Below are 19,426 nucleotides of genomic sequence, written 5' to 3' on the forward strand. Positions count from 1 at the left end.
TTAATTGTGTTCTCATGATACTAACAGGATAATGATACTAGTTTTGCTAATTTTGTTGGGAAATATGTACCAAAATGCACAATGAGCAAATTCAAAAGTAAACAAAATAATTCCATAATATATTCCCACTCTAAAGTAGAGATATAAAAAATGTCTAAACTTAGAAATTGTATTTATTTATTTATGCCTCTAGTTCTAGCTTCAAGTACACACAAAATGGATCATAAAATCCTCCACTAGATGTCGCTAGTCCCTTAATTCCTGAGCAGGAATAAGAACACCATTGCCAACACTTTTAAATGCTATGGGCCCCAGTCTCTGTATACAGGGGCCTAGCACATGTACATCTCCTGTGTGAAAATCTTGACAAATTTATGTCAGCTGTGCCCCATTTATGATAAAAATGAATGTTTGTGAGCCTTACACTAGGACCTTGATACATACTTTTAAACTTTCTTGTCTGAATAATAGTTTTATAGCTTACTGAAATTTGATTCCTTGTTAGTTTTAGACAGGGAGTCTTACAAGCGTTGTTTTATACAATTAGAATTTTATGTATTTATTTTTCAAATCTACTAAATGTGATATTGTCCTATCTACATGAAAATAAAAATGTAGTACTTCAAGTAGATAATGCCTTTGCATCATATAGGCCAGGTTAAAAAATAAACACTTCATGCAGCTTAAACTATGAACATAGTACTTAGTTATAACAAAGATAACATTTATAAGACTGTGTTACAGTTGTCAAATTACGCTATTACCATTAACAGTTAAGTACCGATTTGGCCTCGCAGGTGTGTTTAGTTGACATAATAAGCCACAACATTTCTTTGTGGTAGCACTGCCTGTAAGTAAGTGGCCAAGGCTAGTTCATTTAAGCCTGTAATGGTAAATCAAGGCAGATTGGACGGTATTGCATTGGTTAAATAAAGATTTACGGCGCCAGAGGTAATTGGCTTTCCATCTTGGACAGATGTTCGCAGCTTCGATCGTGCCGAGAGACGCAGCAAATATAAGTTAAGACACGTGGTAAGTTAGTGTTCAATTTAACAGCTGCCTGTTTTCCTCTCGCGTGAGCACATCTGTTTTTTGGACTGTCTGTTTTTGCATCTATTGTCGGATTATTTATAGATTGATGCTATAGAAAACTGTCCGTTTGTGTCAGCGCGTGGGTGAATAATTAATACACCTAAACGTGGCCACGCCACAGTCAGCAGGCTCAAATGCAGTGGATAAAGACGGCTTTTAAGTCCTTTCAGTATAACTCAGCCGTGGTGATTACGGGGAATTTAAATTAGTTCACTTTCAAATAGTTTAAAGTTGCCCAAACAGCCATCCATCATCCTGTCAAATGCCACGCCCCCTCGCCGCTCATTGGCTGTTGGGGTTGCACCTATGGCACGTCATCAGAGGAGTGACTTTAAACATTTCTCCCTGTTCGTTCATGTGTAATTTCAGAGTAAACTGGTGCCAGAAACGAGATTCGCAGCTCTTAGGAGGTTTTAGACAGTAAGTCATAAGAAAGCGAGTTATAAATTCTAGTTTTAAGAAAGCGACAGAAATATCATGTGCAAAGCTCAACACTAACATGAATCTGACGGTTGCAGCGGAGCGCTTCTAAAGAGGGGGCGATTTTAAAGTTTGTTGGAACACGCGACACTCGGATTATCAAAAGCGCATTTTCTTCAACGATTTTTTTGGTGGACGAAAACAAAATACATATACAAAAACAGCCAGTCTCTCACTGTTTATCACCACACAATAACTTTGAGAGCGATCCCACCACCTTTTTGACTTCAGTCCAGACTCCGTACAAAAAACGGTGAGTAAAAACATCTAACGTAGTAAAGATTACATTAATAAAGACAGTGAACTGGTAAAGACAGTTTCAATATGGTTGGAGTGTCCCGATGTTTAAAATGCTTTCTTTTTTAACAGTTTCCACTTGAGTCTGCATGTTCAAACACGCACCTCTCACAACGTCTACTCTTATAAGATGTCATTTGTGTTGTATTTTATCGCACCTTTGTAGTTATTTGTCATTTAGCAGATTTATCTAATGCCGTTTGCTCCACATTTACCAGAGTTGTGTTTCTCAAAAACGTCCTAATCGCGCAAGTAGATCGTAGAGACCATTGGTGACAATACACTGGGGTTGCAAGTTCCACACTTGAACTATGGACAAAAAATTTAAGTTTATTTAGAGTTTTGAGTATCATTTATTTTATTCCCCATCCTTGTTTAACCAAACTTTACATTGCTAACGTTACGTCTTGGCTGCAACTTCCCTGTACAGTAACTCGCAGGCTATATCTCAAATCATAGTGAGCTGCCAACCTAGACAGCTGGGCTCAGTTGGGGTCTAGGTAAAATGCAGTCTAGGTAGGCAGCATACTATTTTTTGAGACACCGCCTTGATGTATGCTGTCACTGAAGCGGAGAATTGTGCACAATGGGGAGTTGTGCGCGGAGTGTTAATTAAAAAGAGACCCGTTTTAATGAAACGGCGAAGCGTGTAGTTATATGGCCCCAGAGCGCATTATTAAAAGGGAAGGATATACTGCTAATCTGTGCTGGTGCCAACCAGGGTTTGGTCATTTGCTCACTGGACTCGCTACTATTTTTAGACGCTGCGAACCGTGGTGTTATGCTAATTTATTTTAATTATCAGGGACTCACACTGGGTTTTTGCGCAGTTATATGTTGTCTTAAACGACGTGTTATGACACTAAAAATTCACAGTTACAGCATAAGTCAGTTTATATTGAAATACCGTCGTTCTCCCGCGTTGCCGAGTTTCTATGGTGACCGTGCGGTTAGTTCTCAACAGACGTTCCGCCCAACATAAGGAAAAGTTGAAGCGCAACCATAAAACATAATAGTGTGTTCTTAAGTCTCCCACACCATTAGGCTAGTAATTGATGATATGTGATTTGTCTCGTGGCGGAGACCCATCATTTGCTCCGTCAAGCCGACACCAATCCATCAGTCTGCGCTCGGACAGCGACGGTATTGTGTTTCTCTTCATTAGCTTCTGTTTTTGCCTCTTATTTCATCAATCAGCCCGTTAGTCAAGTGGAACTGAACGAGCCTCCCCCTCTCTGACCTTTCTGATGACAGCGTTTAAATAACGAGAGAAATAAAGAGTTTGGTCTATTTCCAGAGAAGCTCCTCACTTCGAAACTAGCAGTAACGTTACTTGGTTGACCGTTTCAGTTACGTTTGGGAAAACAGGATGAATTCTCGACTTAAACGGCAGCTTTTTAGATATTTAAGTTTTTAATGGATATTTATGTTTTAAACAGTTGTTATATTAAACTCATATATGATATAAATGAAAAAAAAAAAAAATCTGCCCATTGATGTACAGCTGTGCTCATATATTACCTATTTGCCTAGATTTGCCTGGTTTAAGTTAGCAGTGACCTTTAAACAAACTTTGCACTCTGCTTAAGCAGTATGTACGGTATGCCATATTTTGGCTTGCCTTTTAAGTCAGGAATTGGTCATAACACAATGCAGACTGCCAAAGATGTAGGCCTTTAGCGTCACAAACTCCTGCTACTCTGTGATAACACACTACATTAAGCCTCATAGCTTAAAAAAGGTTGTCGCCAAGCGTTTCCAGTGAAGGATTAACTTACCTAAGTTATTAGAGGGATAATGTAATTGTTCTGTATTGAAACAGCCAAGCCTCAAAGCGTGTAATATTCCCCCAGGGTCCCATTCGGCAGCATTGTCTCTCTCGCTCTCAGGTCTGCAGGAAAGGGATGATTAAAAATGGGGGATTTGCATTTTCATGAAATTAGCTGTTGCAAAGTTATTTGGCAACCTGCTTTGCACTTCTGCAGGTGTGTGGGAATGACAATGTATGGTGCTTGTTACCAGTGTCAGTTATGGAGAAAAGGTCCTGAGGCAAAATCTGTTTGTGTTGAAGCGCTGAATAAATTTACTTTTGGTTCAGGTTTATAATCTTGTACAGCTGGTCCCAACGCATTTAACAAGATATCAGGCTCATAGTTCGTGTATGACTTACAAATATGCCCAACTCTGACATGACAATGAAAATATTAGAGCCGAGGGTGTCAGAAATTGGTTTAAACCATTGCTTGGCAAATTCTCCAATAAGAATTCAGGCATGTAGGTTCATGTCAGTTTCAGGATACTTGTGTTTGTGGAGGAAATGCTTACGCAGCTCTCTGAGCTTTGTATTATACCTGTTTGGTCGGTTTTATCAGGAAAGGTGAGGGAATGTTAACCACGTGCACACTAGATCTCTCTTTCCTGGTTATTTTTCTGCAGACTGCTAATGCTTGGCTTTAGGATTTCCATCGTTTTCTTTTTACTACATAAACTGTTTGTAAGGTTTTCAAAGGGATAGTTCCCCCCAAAATGAATGTTCTGTCATTTAGCCTACACCGTCATACACTTGACTTTTAAAATCTAAAATGATTTTAAAACACAAGGCATCATAAACTTGTAAAATAATACACTAAATGACTTAAATACTACTAGACTTTCAAGTTTTTTCAAACAAAATAATTTATACACACCTCATTAGTAGGAGAAACATGACAAATCAGCTCAAAATTTCAAACAACTTTGACATCCTCAGAATAGACAGAATCATAGTCTGAAGCTAAAAGATTCTGTGGCCATCATACTCTGTGATTTTCTGTGAAATCTGTCAACTCTTTGACTTTCTGCAACCAGTGTCAGCTCATCCAGACTATAAATTTGGGCGAAAATCTGGGCAAAAGCTGTGTAATCCAGCCTTTACTTTATAAGTGTAACACAAAAGAAAATATTTAAGTACAGACAAAAAAGATCTATTCATAATATATATTTTTTGGTTCCTCATAGACAACATGAGGGTGAGTAAATGATGACAGAATTTAATTTTTGGGCTGACCCTACTGTACCCGATGTTCATGCTTCTGTTTGTGGGAAAACACGTGGCGGCCAATATCTTATGTCCGGCACAAGGCTAGGAAGACAGACCAGAGGAAAGCATTCCCAATCCTTTAGAGCGAAGCACAAAGAGCTTTCCTGTTGCTTTCCTCTCCTCTTTTGACCCCTGGTCGACCCTACCAATCAACAGGGCTCAGTTGTGACCTCTAACCTGGCCTCCATCTCCAGTCTGCTGCCGAATGACCTCTCCTTCAGAACAACAGAGGGAGGAAATAACAAGTGATATAGCCTCTGCCAGATGTCCAAAACCTCTTCCTCACATTGCTGCTGCCTTCCAAAAAGAGCAGACTGCACCGTCTGGTCCTCACTGGATTTTGCATTGGTTCTCCAAATGCAGCAGTGAAGCTCGCTTTATGTCTGTTCAGAAAACAATGCAGAGATACAAAGTTATTTTTAGAAATAAAATGTGCAAGCATTTCTAAATGTGTTCGAGCAAATGTATTGTGCCTCGAGCCTGAATGTCTTTTGCTTAGTTAGATGGTCTAACCTTCTCAAACCACAGTCTTCGTGCATATTTTAGATAAAGTTAAAAAAGGTAATATGTTGGTCTGAAGCTAGACATACTAACACTGTACTAGTATGTGTGTGTTTGGAGAAGATGGTTGGTGGTTAGTCTGAATTCATCCTTGTGGAACTGCATAAGGCTGTTTATTGAGAGCGGGAATAGTTTTTTTTGCTTGCAGGGAAACGGCGAGTGAACAGTAACTCATCAAGGGAATACACTCGACATAAGTGAAAACATACTCAAACTAAAATCTTCAGACAGGGAATGACAAATCAGCTGCACTTTCATTTGCAAAACATCATTAACAGTGGTTGGTGTTGTGATTGAGCTCTCATGTTGGTTGAAGGCTGTTTACCACAAGGCATACTGACTACAAACTTGGACATACCATTAAAAAAAGGAAAAGTGAAAATCATGATTTAGATTAGCATTCTTATTTAGAAACACCATATAGATATGACCCTTGTTCTTGGATCAGCATTCACACTCTGAGAGTGCGTACACTGAAAGGGAACAGACTTTAGTTTGTCCTTATGGTTCCAGTTACTGCCATTTGAGAGCTGCATTGCCTCCAGCTGGGCTTGATCTCCACTCATATTTGCAATGAAAGTTCTGGAAATGAGCTGTAGATATAAACTGATAATGTTAAGGCAGATATAAAAATCTGTGGACTACATCATTTCCATAGTATTGCCTGCGGCATGAGTTTTATTGTAGTTCCGTGGCAATAACATTGCACTTTAAGATTTTTTTTTTTTTTTTTCAACTTTTAACTGTGACTTTTCTTGAGGTACTTCAACACCATTATGTTTGTATAAACATATTTTGAATGCATTTGTTATAAATACAGATTTAGGGATGTAATGATTATCGGTTTGACGATAAATCATGAATTACCATTTCATATTTTAATTATCATTATAACCATATTCGATTACTGCGATTTGAACAACTGAGGATAAATCAATACTATCCAGTATAAAACACAGTTTTAAGTAACAGTCTCACATGCGCACAGCATGCGGAGTAGTTTTATTTGGAGTGAAAACATGGCGGAAAAGCTGGGAGGTTTTAAAAGAGTCCTAAGGGAATTATACAAATGAATATATGAATGAATTATATGGATGTACCTCTGAAGGTTCAGACTGTCTTTAGAAAAGATTCGATGGCATTTTGTTTACATCTTCGCTCCAAGAAATGTTCTTAATCGCAATGGGGTTTTGTCCACAGAGGTTATGGGAAACATCTGTAATTCAGATTTTCCATAAGCGCCACCTACTGTCATAGAGAGGATTTACAGAGGCTTAGGCTATATTTATATTCAGATTGTGTGCAGCGGGTTTTGTCTGGCCAAAAAAACGGACTGAATTTGTATGTCCTGCTATAAATTTTGACCGGTTGATGAAAAACAAGCTTATGTGGATTCTACACATTTAAACAATTCCGATAAGTTGTCTAGAATTATTTATGGAGCAGATAAAATACTTATAATCATTTATTAATCAATTATCACTTCCTTAACCCTTTTCTTTATTTAAAGGCTGAAATGTGAGGTTTACCTTTTTATGAAACATTTTCAAACCTTTATTTGAACATTTACATTAGATATTTGAACATATTAGACTGTTGTCAGTCATGTTGTCATTTAAAATCCATCTTTGGTAATGTTATTGTTTTAGTGATTATGCAAACAAAAAGTCATTTTATTTGTTGTTTGTTGATTTTAACTATGAATCACTTCACCAAGTTTTATATGTCAGTAGTACTTTTTGAACATTTCCAGCACATTTTAACAATAATGATAATTTTGGTCACAATATAATCGTGATAAGACATTTTCATACAGAGGAATGACTTTACCTGTTATTCATTCATTTCAGTAGCTGCACAGGTTCTCGTGCTAAGAGAGGGTGGTTTTCTGGACAGGTCTTGTGTACCTCTACACTGGTGATGACAATGACATACAGGGAAGTTTGCTCTCAGCTTCATTAACCGTTTATGATATAAACCACAAACTTTTCTTTTCTCGCTGCACTGCATTGTGGGATAAATATATTTTGTTATGCTGATTATTGTTCCCTTTGACTGGGAACCTTATTTTTTTTCTTCTCCTAGCCAGTATAAAATGTTACAGAATACAATTGGTTGCACCATGTTACATAGAGAAAATAAGTTAAATGTTATAACTGACTTTTATATGTAATCATATCTTAATGTCAATCTTTTATAAGCATGAATATTCAAAGATCCTAAAGGTGACCACAGCCACAATAGAAAGAAATAAAATTGCAAATAGTAAACAACAACCACATTATGTAACCACATTATGTGTCCAAGTTGCTGTAAATTTGTATTTCTATTACAGTTAGTTATGTACCACACAGTAATCAGCACTCCCCCCCCAACCCCTGTTATTTATAATCTCAATTGGTCAGTCAATCTATCCTTTTTTCTCTTGTCTGGATGGAGAAAATGCAATCAACAACAGGGCGAGAAATATATCTGTCCCATCATTCTGCTATGACATTTCCTCAGGATGATAAGAATGTATTATGGTGATGTGTTTGAAGAGGCTTGGAGGAACATCTCTAATGGCTGATCTTCTGATAGTGGTAGAACGAGGCCTCTGTATAACACAGGCCATATCTGCTGATTTACGAGTTTCTCCGTTCTATCCCGCAGGCAGGCGATGGTGAACAGTCGCGTGGAAACCGCCGCTGTTGCGGTAACAGGAGGCAGCGGTGGGGCAGTGCGCTCCTGTGCAGGCTGCGGAGGTAGGATCTCGGATCGCTTCCTGCTCTTCTCCATGGATCGGTACTGGCACACGCGCTGCCTCAAGTGCTCCTGCTGCCAGGCTCAGCTGGGAGAGATCGGCAGCACCTGCTTCAGCAAAGGAGGAATGATCCTCTGCAAGAACGATTACATCAGGTACTAAAAGAAACAGGCAGTTGGGGATTTGGTTGGACTGCTGAAGAAATGCCGAATAAGAGGAAATAAATAATGTTTCTGGTCACAGCATGAGTCGTAATGTGTTACACAAGAAGGATAGGAAATCTGTGGATTTTACTGGGACAAATCAATAAAATGTCTTTGATTTGTGAACTTGATCATTCTTTCATATCGTTTGGCAAATCTCCTTTCCTGTTTTACCAGACACAGGATATTTAGAAGCGTGTTTGATATTTATTTTGGCCTGAACTGGAAAAAATAGATAAACCCCACACACTACCAAATCTCGCATGAACAGCCTTTTTTTTTTTTTTTTTTTTTTTAGTTTATGTTATCTTGCATGACTTTTGGTTGTGCAAGGTTTTTCTATTTATTATTTCATATTTATTTTGAACAAAACTATAATTTTAAGTTCAGCATATATTTAAATAATTAAACCAAATGTTAATTTGTCCATTTGTGAAAAATAATTTTATCTGAAATAAGCAGATTTTGTTGGGATGACTGTAGAGCATTGTCTGTCATACTGATATTAAACATCTTTTTTGAGGCCACACTTAGGAACTCATGTTACTGCATAAACTGTACAAGAAAGGGACAAGAAAAGTTCACCGATCATGACAGGAAGTGTGTGGGTGCATTTAACATGGCATCTGGAGCAGCCATATTCCTCAAAAACTCCCCACATGCTTTTCATGTGCCGTACACCACTTTAGACTCAAGCCATCCTGTTTAACCACATGGCCGGTGATCAAATTAGAAGTCAACTCAGAATTGTAATTAAGTTGGCTTGAAAAAGCCAACTTACTGATCTACTATCTAATCTTATTATTATTATTATTATTATTCTTCTGAGCCAAATTTTAAACACTATCTCCTCCTAGAGCTTTCAAGCTAGAACCACCAAACTCGGGTCAGACCTTCAGACTGGTCTGACTCGGGTTGCTATATCTTTTCTAACTGATCCGGCTTATGGTTTTCGTAAACCAGACTACCAAAAACCACCTTAAATCCCATAGACTTTCATTGAGGTGGTGCAAACTTTTACAAAATAAGACTTATAATGAATTTAAGTTGTCTACTACCATAGCAAACCTTAAAAACTCTCTACTGAGAATACAGCTAAAACCAGCCTAAGCTGATCAGTTGCTTTGGCTAGTCTCCCAAGCTGGTTTTTAAGTGGTTTTTGGCCACTGTCACGCTGGTCTTAGCTGGGTTTTAGCTGGTTTTTACTGAATCCACTGGTTTAAGCTGGTTTTGGCCGGATTAGCATAGAAACATGCTAACAACATGCAAGTTACTCACTAATCAGACTAGAAACATACTTCTACCTGGTTTAAAGTGGTTTTGGCCACTGTCACGCTGGCCTTACCTGGTCTTAGCTGGTTTTCTTTACTGAATCAACTGGTTGTAGCTGGTTTAGTATAGAAAAATGAAAACAACATGCTAGTTACTCACTAATCAGACTAGAAACATGCTTTTAACATGGTTTTAAAGTGGTTTTTGGCCACTGTCACGCTGGCCTTAGGTGGTCTTAGCTGGTTTTAGCTGGTTTTCTTTACTGAATCAACTGGTTTTAGCTGGATTAGAATAGAAAAATGTTAACAAAATGCTAGTAACTTGCTTATCAGACTAGAAACATACTTCTAACATGGTTTAAAGTGGTTTTGGCCACTGTCACGCTGGCCTTAGCTGGTCTTAGCTGGTTTTAGCTGGTTTTCTTTACTGAATCAACTGGTTTTAGCTAGATATCATAGAAACATGTTAACAACATGTTAGTAACTTGATAATCAGGTTAGAAACATGCTTTTAACATGCTTTTAACATGGTTTTAAAGTAGTTTTGGCCACTGTCACGCTGGTCTTAGCTGGTCTTAGCTGGTTTTAGCTGGTTTTAGCTGGTTTTCTTTACTGAATCAACTGGTTTTAGCTAGATTATCATAGAAACATGCTAGCGACATGCTAGTCACTTGCTAATCATGCTAGAAACATGCTAGCGACATGCTAGTCAATCACTAATCATGCTAAAAACATGCTTAGTCACTTGCTAATCATGCTAAAAACATGCTAGCGACATGCTAATCACTTGCTAATCATGCTAGAAACATGCTAGCGACATGCTAGTCACTCGCTAATCATGATAAAAACATGCTAGTCACATGCTAGTCACTTGCTAATCATGCTAGAAACATGCTAGCGACATGCTAATCACTTGCTAATCATGCTAGAAACATGCTAGCGACATGCTAGTAACTTGCTAATCATGCTAGTGACATGCTAGTCACTTGCTAATCATGCTAGAAACATGCTAGCGACATGCTAGTCAATCGCTAATCATGCTAAAAAACTTGCTAGTGACATGCTAGTCACTCGCTAATCATGCTAGAAACATGCTAGCGACATGCTGGTAACTTGCTAATCATGCTAGTGACATGCTAGTCACTTGCTAATCATGCTAGAAACATGCTAGCGACATGCTAGTAACTTGCTAATCATGCTAAAAACATGCTTGTCACTTGCTAATCATGCTAGAAACATGCTAGCGACATGCTAGTCACTCACTAATCATGCTAAAAACATGCTTGTCACTTGCTAATCATGCTAGAAACATGCTAGCAACATGCTAGTCACTTGATAATCATGCTAGAAACATGCTAGCGACATGCTAGTCAATCGCTAATCATGCTAAAAACATGCTAGTCACTTGCTAATCATGCTAAAAACATGCTAGCAACATGCTAGTCACTTCCTAATCATGCTAGAAACATGCTAGCGACATGCTAGTCACTAGCTAATCATGCTAAAAACATGCTAGTGACATGCTAGTCACTTGTTAATCATGCTATAAACATGCTAGCGACATGCTAGTCACTAGCTAATCATGCTAAAAACATGCTAGTGACATGCTAGTCACTTGTTAATCATGCTAGAAACATGCTAGCGACATGCTAGTCACTTGCTAATCATGCTAGAAACATGCTAGCGACATTCTAGTAACATGCTTATCATGCTAGCGACATGCTAGTCACTCGCTAATCATGCTAAAAACATGCTACTGACATGCTAGTCACTCACTAATCATGCTAAAAACATGCTAGTGACATGCTAGTCACTTGCTAATCATGCTAGAAACATGCTAGCGACATGCTAGTCACTTGCTAATCATGCTAGAAACATGCTAGCGACATGCTAGTCAATCGATAATCATGCTAAAAACATGCTAGTCACTTGCTAATCATGCTACAAACATGCTAGTGACATGCTAGATACCTTGCTAATCATGTTAAGTACATGCTAGTCACTTGCTAATTATGCTAGCAACATGCTAGCAACTTTGCTAATCATGCTAATGACATGTTAGTCACTTGCTTTTAATGCTAGCAATATGTTAATCACTTTCTTTTTTAAACTTCTGAACTTTTCAAAATTTTAAATCTTTTTAAACTTTTTAAACTTTTCAAACTTTCTAAATTTTTCAAACTTTCTGGTCAGGCTTTTTCAAGCCAACTTAAAGTTTGAACACAAACTTTACTATCTAGTTTTGTTATAAAGTTTGACCAGTCTACAAAACAACCGTAACCTTGTTTTGCAAATCCTAAAAATCGTTCGTTTATTTTTCTGGTGGTTTTCGCTGGGGTCTATGATTGCTCGTATGTCTGTATGATGATTACATAGCTCTTTGATTGAATTTGGCCTCTATTCCCTTGTATATTTTGAGCTGAAGGCTCCAGAGGTGCGGAGATTAGATTTGTTTATAATCGCTGAGGCTTTGAAATTGACCTCTGTGTGTTTGGATGTGTGCAGTGATGCATTGGTCCATGACGGCACGGCATTGTTGCCTGTTAGACCCACACTGGTCTGTTTGGACCTCAACCAGGGATGTCTGACTATTTGGCATTGCCACACAGAAATTTTTTTTTTTGCCTGTGATTGCTTTAGAATTGCCAGAAATGCCTGCTAAAAAGTCAACCTCATAGATCCCAAAATCGAAAAGAAATTGTGCAGCCCTGCCATATTTAAAATAAAAATGACAGATTCAGAAGAGTTGTTATCGTTAATTGTAATTGTAATATTAATATTATACAAAATATAACATTATACACTGTATATATTATTAGAATTATTATATTTGTTTATTAATATAAATTATATGAATTTACTTTATTTAAATTTCAATGAAATTATGAAATAATTATTAATTAATATGTATGTATTCATATTAATATTAATATAACTATATATTGTTAAAAATATTTTAGAATGTGGGCCTGACTGAACTGGTAATAAATATAAACTACAATATAAACTTTTTTAACATAAAGTAAATAAAATAAAATTACAAAATTATATTAATTTTATATTAAAGTATATAAAATTTGTATTATAAAAAAGGTTTTAAAATTGTATAAAATTATTATTATTACATTGTTAATATTGCTCTTCTTATTATTATTACACCTACATAATATTACAAATATTTTATCATGTAAGGCTGGCTCACCTGCCAAAAAATAGTTAAAAATAAAATTACTGTTGTTGTTGTTTTTGTTGTTACTTTATAATGCAATATGTTATATACTGTCAAAAAAGAAAATACAAAAAAAAAGGCACTCGCATAGTTAACACCCTAGCGAAGGCCTTGCTAACTATGCGAGTGCCTATATGTGGATTTTTTTTGTATTTTGCAATAGGATCCACTTTTCTTTTTTGACATTTTGTTCCCTCTCTGAAGCACCCATAGTTTTGTCTGCAAGTACTTGATGCACCCCTGGTCAAGATTTTTTCTTTTATTATATACTGTATCTATCTCTTTTTACCTGTTCAGACAACCGATGATGAGTTGTTGTTTTATGACAACTTTAGGTTCTATAACAACTGAACTGAGAAAGAAAAACTCTTTGGTAAAGGACATAATCTCTTACAACACTGTAATTTAGCAAACATGTTAGAGGCCTACGTGTCAAGGGTGTTCTTATGGATATTTCCTTTAAGAGTGCATGTAAGGTGTACTCAATCTGCAGTGTATTAAATATGTATAATACAGCTAATCAAAAGGGCAGAGCTTCATTTCCAAATGACAAAGCGTGGAGCCTGAGGTCTGATAAAAGTAGGGTGCATTAATTAGGGAGAACAGGGCTCCTTTCTGCCGTCTCTTATTAAATTACTGTTTGGATTAAGATCAAAAATTCATTACTGTGAGCAGTCAGAGCTGGGACAGTGATAGTGGAGGAGGGGTAGAGAGAGGGCAGGGGGAAGAGGAGAAAGTGAGGCGGTGAGAATTAGCTGCCAAACTGGTCTGGTTACCGTCACAATAAAGACCCCAGAGAGGGAGCGGAAGAAATGTTTCCTATTGCAACATGACTGTGACATGGTGGCTCCAGGTGTTCTGAATGAAAACAAGTTGTTTGTGTGCATGTGTGTGAGTGGAATACGTGTATGTTGCGTGTTGTTTGTGTGCATCTGGATTTTATCTCTATATGGCTGAGTGTGTGTAGATGTTTTTTTCTTTCTTTCAGCTCATCAAGAGCACGACTTGAACTCATTTGAGTGTTCTCCTAAAATTGCCCATAACAACCTCAAGCTCAGGCAGCTGAGTAATCAAGTGCACCCTAATTAGGAGCCAAGGGTGGATCAGAGGCTCCTATAGCCACCCCCCACCCATTGCCACCAATCACACTGCCACTCCAGATTAGCTGATAGGCTGCAGTCTAGGACTAGAGGGGCTTTGGTGCCCTGCCATCCAAGCCACACACTCACAAACACACACATTGCAAAAGCACTCAAGCTACGGACGCAAAAATGAATTTCCCCAATTGTGGAAGGAAAAGAAGTGGATCGGTGTAAGACATTTTATCTTCACGGTGATTTGTTGTCATTTTGCAATATTGGAAACAGGTTTATTTTTTTTATTTTTATTTTTTTTAATCCCTCAAATGAGAAATCACGTAAGGAAACATATATTTTGGATGTTTAAACGTGCTGACTTTCAACTTATATCTTGTCACTACGGAAGAGGATTAGGGCCAAGCAATAATAAAAAAATAAAACCATCTTGAGATTAAAGTCATTATATTGCGAGATTAAACTCGTTAAATTTAGAGAAAAAATAAACTCATTACATTACACGCCATTAATGGCAATGCCGTACGGTTTTAATTTATCATAGCTGTCCAAGTGCCAGAGTGCATTTGGGTGAAGCCAGCGATAACCTTGCATTTGTCCTCTGGTTATCATTTCATGTAGGACAAAAGCGAGTAGCCTACATCGCGCAAATTGGACTGATTTTTTATTCTAAAAAGACCTAGCCTCTTGCAAATTCTCTTTAAAGTTCGTGTGCTAATTATTATTGTGTCATAATTAGCTAAAGTTGATAGTATTTCTTTGTTACTGAAAGATATAGGTTATGCAATGAACACTGATCGAATGCGTTATTCTCTACATTTCATTTCGACTTTTTTTCTCGAAACACAACGACTTTATTCTCGAAATTAAATGAGTTTATTCTCACGATTGTATTTCGACTTTTTTTCTCGAAATTTAACGAGTTTTTTTCTCGAAACACAGCGACTTTATTCTCGAAATTTAATGAGTTTATTCTCAAGATTGTATTTCGACTTTTTTTTTCTCGAAATTTAACGAGTTTTTTCTCGAAACACAACGACTTTATTCTCGAAATTTAACGAGTTTAATCTCGCAATATAATGACTTTAATCTCGAGATGGTTTTATTTTTTTATTATTGCTTGGCCCTAATCCTCTTCCGTATGTCACTGTTTAAATATTATTATATATTTAATTCTTCATTTTTTTTATACCCCTTTTCTGTGCAGGTTGTTTGGTCACAGTGGGGCCTGCAGTGCATGTGGACAGTCTATCCCTGCCAGTGAGATGGTGATGAGGGCCCAGGGTAATGTCTACCATCTAAAGGTGAGTCATAGCCTGTTAGCAAACACTCATGCATTGTCAGTATTAAAAAAAAAAAAAAATTAATGAACGATACATCTGTCAGTAGGATTCTTCTTTTTTTTTTTTTTTTTTAGCTCAGTTTTCTCTGGTGCGTGCCACATTCTAGACTTATCCAATAATTTTGTCCACCTAAACCTGCTCCTTTCTTACAATGACTCCAAGCTCACATTTACTGATGAATAGAACCAAGTCCCCGATCAACACTTTTTTATCTTTTTGTCACACAGATGTATGACAGAAGAAAAGATGTGTTGCTACTTTGACAACAAATTAGTAGAAACAAACAGGATAAAGACCAGAATATAGAAAAGATGTAATTGTCATTACTTTTCATTATACACAGCACAGCAGTGATACACCTTTTATTTTACTATATAAAACGTATGGACAGATAGCAATTTGTCATAGACTAACTTCAATTATTTACAGTAGACTAAATACTCTTTATGAATCTTTTGTGATCAGACTGAGTTGCTGCATAGACACAAAATTGTTGTACTGCCCTACATTTGCAAAACACAGTAGCGTGACTAACTTCAAAAAATGCAGTTTGATGTGGATTTTCACTGTTGAATCTGAGAAAAGATGAGCCAAACCTATAGGACAGGTCACAGACAGAATTACTCAATATTGAATCTTGTATGGTTGCAATTTATGAACCAGTCCCAAACATGAGGGAATTTGTTTTTGTACATTGCAGTTACCTAATTCCCTTTGACACTGACATGTAAGCCAGCAGGAATTGCTCAACATAAGAGTCGATGATTCATATTTAGATTTATAAAATTTTACTTCTTTTTGAGTATTGTTTTGCAACTCCCTTAAGACTGGAAAAGTTGAAAGACTGAAATTTATAATTCTTGCAAAACAATGACTTGGACCCACATCCCATATCTCCAGAGTGAGAATAAAAGGATTTTCATATTAACATATGTGTTTATACTTCACATTATTTGGTTGGAATGGAAACATCTGCAAAGACTTGAAGTAGCCTCTTTTTGAGGAAATATATTTCTCTTTGAATTGTCAGCTGAAGTCTTGCATTTACTGAACACTGATAGCAGGATAGTCTCAAGAGATACCTACCGAAACTCATCAACTAACCGTTTTCCCAACTGCGCCACACATTCCTTCTTAATTATAGTGGTGTAGGTGTCAACCTGTCTTAATAATATTTGATTGGAAAAGGAAACCATTCCCTGATTAAGCTGAGTGGATCGGTTTGGTTTCCCAGTGGTCCATGTTTGCATAAGTTTGCAAAATTGGGTAACTACATCCTGACAAAATTTCTAATTTGTGAGTATCTGAAGAAATGTGAGCATGGAGTGTAACAGATTTTTTCACACAATGCAAATGTACCATATGTGTAGTTCCTCTGGGCTCTTTTTCCCCCACCTATTTCTTCTAATAGTGGAAAACTGTTTATCTATAAGACTTTACATATGGGACACATACAAAAGATGTCACTACTTCCATTTCCTCTCAACTTGAATTGTTTTTTAGTTTAGTTGAAGACATTTATTAAATGGCACACCAGACATCCAGTAAAATAACCCTTTGCTTTTTTTTCCTTCTCTTCACAGTGTTTCACTTGTGCCACATGTCGAAATCGCTTGGTGCCTGGTGACCGATTTCACTACGTCAATGGCACCATCTTTTGTGAACATGACCGACCAGGTGGAGCTTTGCTCAGTAGTCACCTGACCCCCCTGCAGAGCAACACCCTCCTACCCGACCAAAAGGTATGATATAAAAATGGCGAATTGATAAGAAATCTTTGTGCAAACCTATTAGTGTCAATTATATCCCTAAACTTGCATTTAAAGCTGTAACTTTAACAAAGTTTATTTTGTACCAGATGATAGAAAAACATGATAAAAATGAAGAGAGACTGAAGAGAGAATTAAACTGATTGGCTATTTGATCTTTTTACTCAGGTGTGCTGAGAAAACAAAGGATTTATAATTTGCGGCGTGCCTTCTCTTCGTATTTTCCCTCACATCTTCCCTTCAATCTATCATTGTGAATGTCCACCCACACCCAAGATGTCCACTTTACTTTCGTGAATCCAGCCAGAACTACGCAAGTACTGTGGGTCACTTGCGAGACAATCACCCCTAACGAGGGAAACACAATCAAATTGAAGAAATCTGAAAATGATCACTCATATGTGGTCCATCTGGTATGGCTGGGATGGCCTGAAGCCTTACTCTATTAAAGAGCAGCCAATTAAAGCTGGGGTGATTTTGTTCCCTTTTGAGAAGTTTCTCAAGAAATGTTGTGGATGTTACCTGACATTTTGGACTGCATGGGTCTATGGATTATGAAAGATATCACTTCTTGCCCACAAAATGACATCCATAGATCAAAAGACTGTTAAAACTCAGTTTTGTTTCAGTGGTGGTTGCCTTTAGCTTACAGGCCCTTTTCACTTTAAGTGTAATTTGATCTTTTTTGAAAACGTTCTGTCATCTTTGGTGCCTAAAAAAAAAAAAAACATTTTTATGTCCATTTTTTTCTCCTTTGTCATTTACTTCTTCTTAGCAAGTAATTATACACATGCACAGTACAGACACGTGAAAATGTATTGTTTTGTCTACTCGGGTTTATGATGTATGAAGTGCTCTTTTTGAAAGAGTCATAGTCTCCAGAGGAAACAGCATGTTTTTTTTTCCATGGTTTGGTAGAATAAATTATATGTCTGTATGCATATTCTCTAATAGAGACTGCTATTCAGTGTCTGCCAAGACTTTTGGGAGAGTGAGGGAGATGGAGAGTAAAATTGTACATATCCCATGTGCTGTTGTATCGTGTTCAATGGTTGACCTGTTTCCTTGTGTCCTCTGTTTAAACGGAGGAGCGTTCAAAAAATAAGATGTCTGTAAAAGAAAAAAGTACTTAATTAAAAAACTATAATCATCACAAATACAGTCTTGACATCTCTGCTCAGTGTACATCAACATTTAATGGTTTTGGCTTGGTGTGTTGGACACTCATTGGAAGTCGAGACGGCTCTCCAATAGTCCTTGGCCAAAAACATGGTTCATTACCTCCAGATTTCAAAACTCTTGCATCTGCATCGTTATGGAGAGTAATGAAAGGCATTTGAGCTGGCACTTTTTCTTTCTCTTGCCGTGACTTCAATCTGCAGGTCTTGCTAAAGGGAGGTCTTGTGCATCTTTGTGAACGTGGCTACAGAAAGGAATGATATATTTCCGCCCTTTTCTTTCTTCCGGCTATCCTCTCAAGATTTCATTTACTACTTCAAAATCTGCCTTTTTCTGATCTGATTTGCTGTGGTTTGAGAAGTTTTCTCATTATGGCATTTCTGGTAATTGCTTTTTGGCATTAAACTCCCCCATATCTTGTTTATTTAATTAGCTAATTAAACCCATCTCTCTTTTTTCAACTACCTTTGGCCTGCAATCACAAGGTGTTCCTTTCCAATTTACTTTTACGATTAATAAAAAATGTTCCTTTCCCTTGCGTTTCTTATGAGAAAAATGGAAGCCAAGCATCCCTCATTATGGCTGTTGGGGTGTGTGTGTGTGTGTGTGTGTGTGTGTGTGTGTGTGTGTTGGGAAGGGGGTGTAAAAGCCAGCTGTGACTTTTCACATTGAAGAATTATATGTGTGTTTGTGGAATCTTAATAGAGCGGGTTAGATCACACTGAGGGGAATAAAACAACAACCTAAAATTAAAAACTATGGCGTTTTCCTTTATATAATGAAATGGTTTGTAATTTTAGGTAGATATGTATTGGCCACAGTCCAATTTTTTTTTTTTTTTTTTTTTTTGATGTCATCACAGTGCAAAACTTTATTTGTATTGGAGGATACAACATTTTGTTGTTGACAAAATAAAATAATTATGCTAAAAAATCTAATCATTACCATTTTTAATGTCAAATTTAAATTAAAATGATTAAAATTCGTTCTCACAGGGATCACATTTTGGTGGTTTTGGCATCAAAAAGGAAAATAAATAAATAAATAAATAAATAAAAATCACAGGTATCACTGTCAGAGCAAACA

The 19,426-nt window shown here is 37.1% G+C and overlaps 1 protein-coding gene across 5 annotated transcripts; it reads left to right on the plus strand.

The window, feature by feature from the left end:
* The first annotated feature begins 907 nt into the window (after positions 1 to 907).
* lmo4a (LIM domain only 4a) lies at positions 908 to 18,318 on the plus strand. Of its 5 annotated transcripts, none has more exons than XM_042724184.1 (6): positions 926 to 1,032; positions 7,360 to 7,446; positions 8,162 to 8,407; positions 15,257 to 15,353; positions 16,976 to 17,134; positions 17,330 to 18,318. In XM_042724184.1, exons 2-6 carry the CDS (start codon positions 7,430 to 7,432, stop codon positions 17,336 to 17,338), a joined length of 528 nt encoding a protein of 175 aa, XP_042580118.1. In that variant the 5' UTR covers positions 926 to 1,032; positions 7,360 to 7,429; the 3' UTR covers positions 17,339 to 18,318. The 5 variants fall into 5 exon arrangements, with proteins under 5 accessions (XP_042580121.1, XP_042580118.1, XP_042580119.1 ...); XM_042724183.1 differs by lacking the exon at positions 926 to 1,032 and adding an exon at positions 1,442 to 1,825; XM_042724187.1 differs by lacking the exon at positions 7,360 to 7,446 and having other exon boundaries at positions 908 to 1,032.
* Positions 18,319 to 19,426: the final 1,108 nt, after the last annotated feature.

The sequence above is a fragment of the Cyprinus carpio genome, chromosome B5, assembly GCF_018340385.1.
Source record: "Cyprinus carpio isolate SPL01 chromosome B5, ASM1834038v1, whole genome shotgun sequence".
NCBI classification, from domain to species: Eukaryota; Metazoa; Chordata; class Actinopteri; order Cypriniformes; family Cyprinidae; genus Cyprinus; species Cyprinus carpio.

Coding starts and splice junctions, on each gene's coding strand:
- lmo4a (XM_042724184.1), top strand. Junction 8,408..15,256: donor TGCAAGAACGATTACATCAG/GTACTAAAAGAA, acceptor TTTTCTGTGCAG/GTTGTTTGGTCACAGTGGGG. Junction 15,354..16,975: donor GTAATGTCTACCATCTAAAG/GTGAGTCATAGC, acceptor TTCTCTTCACAG/TGTTTCACTTGTGCCACATG.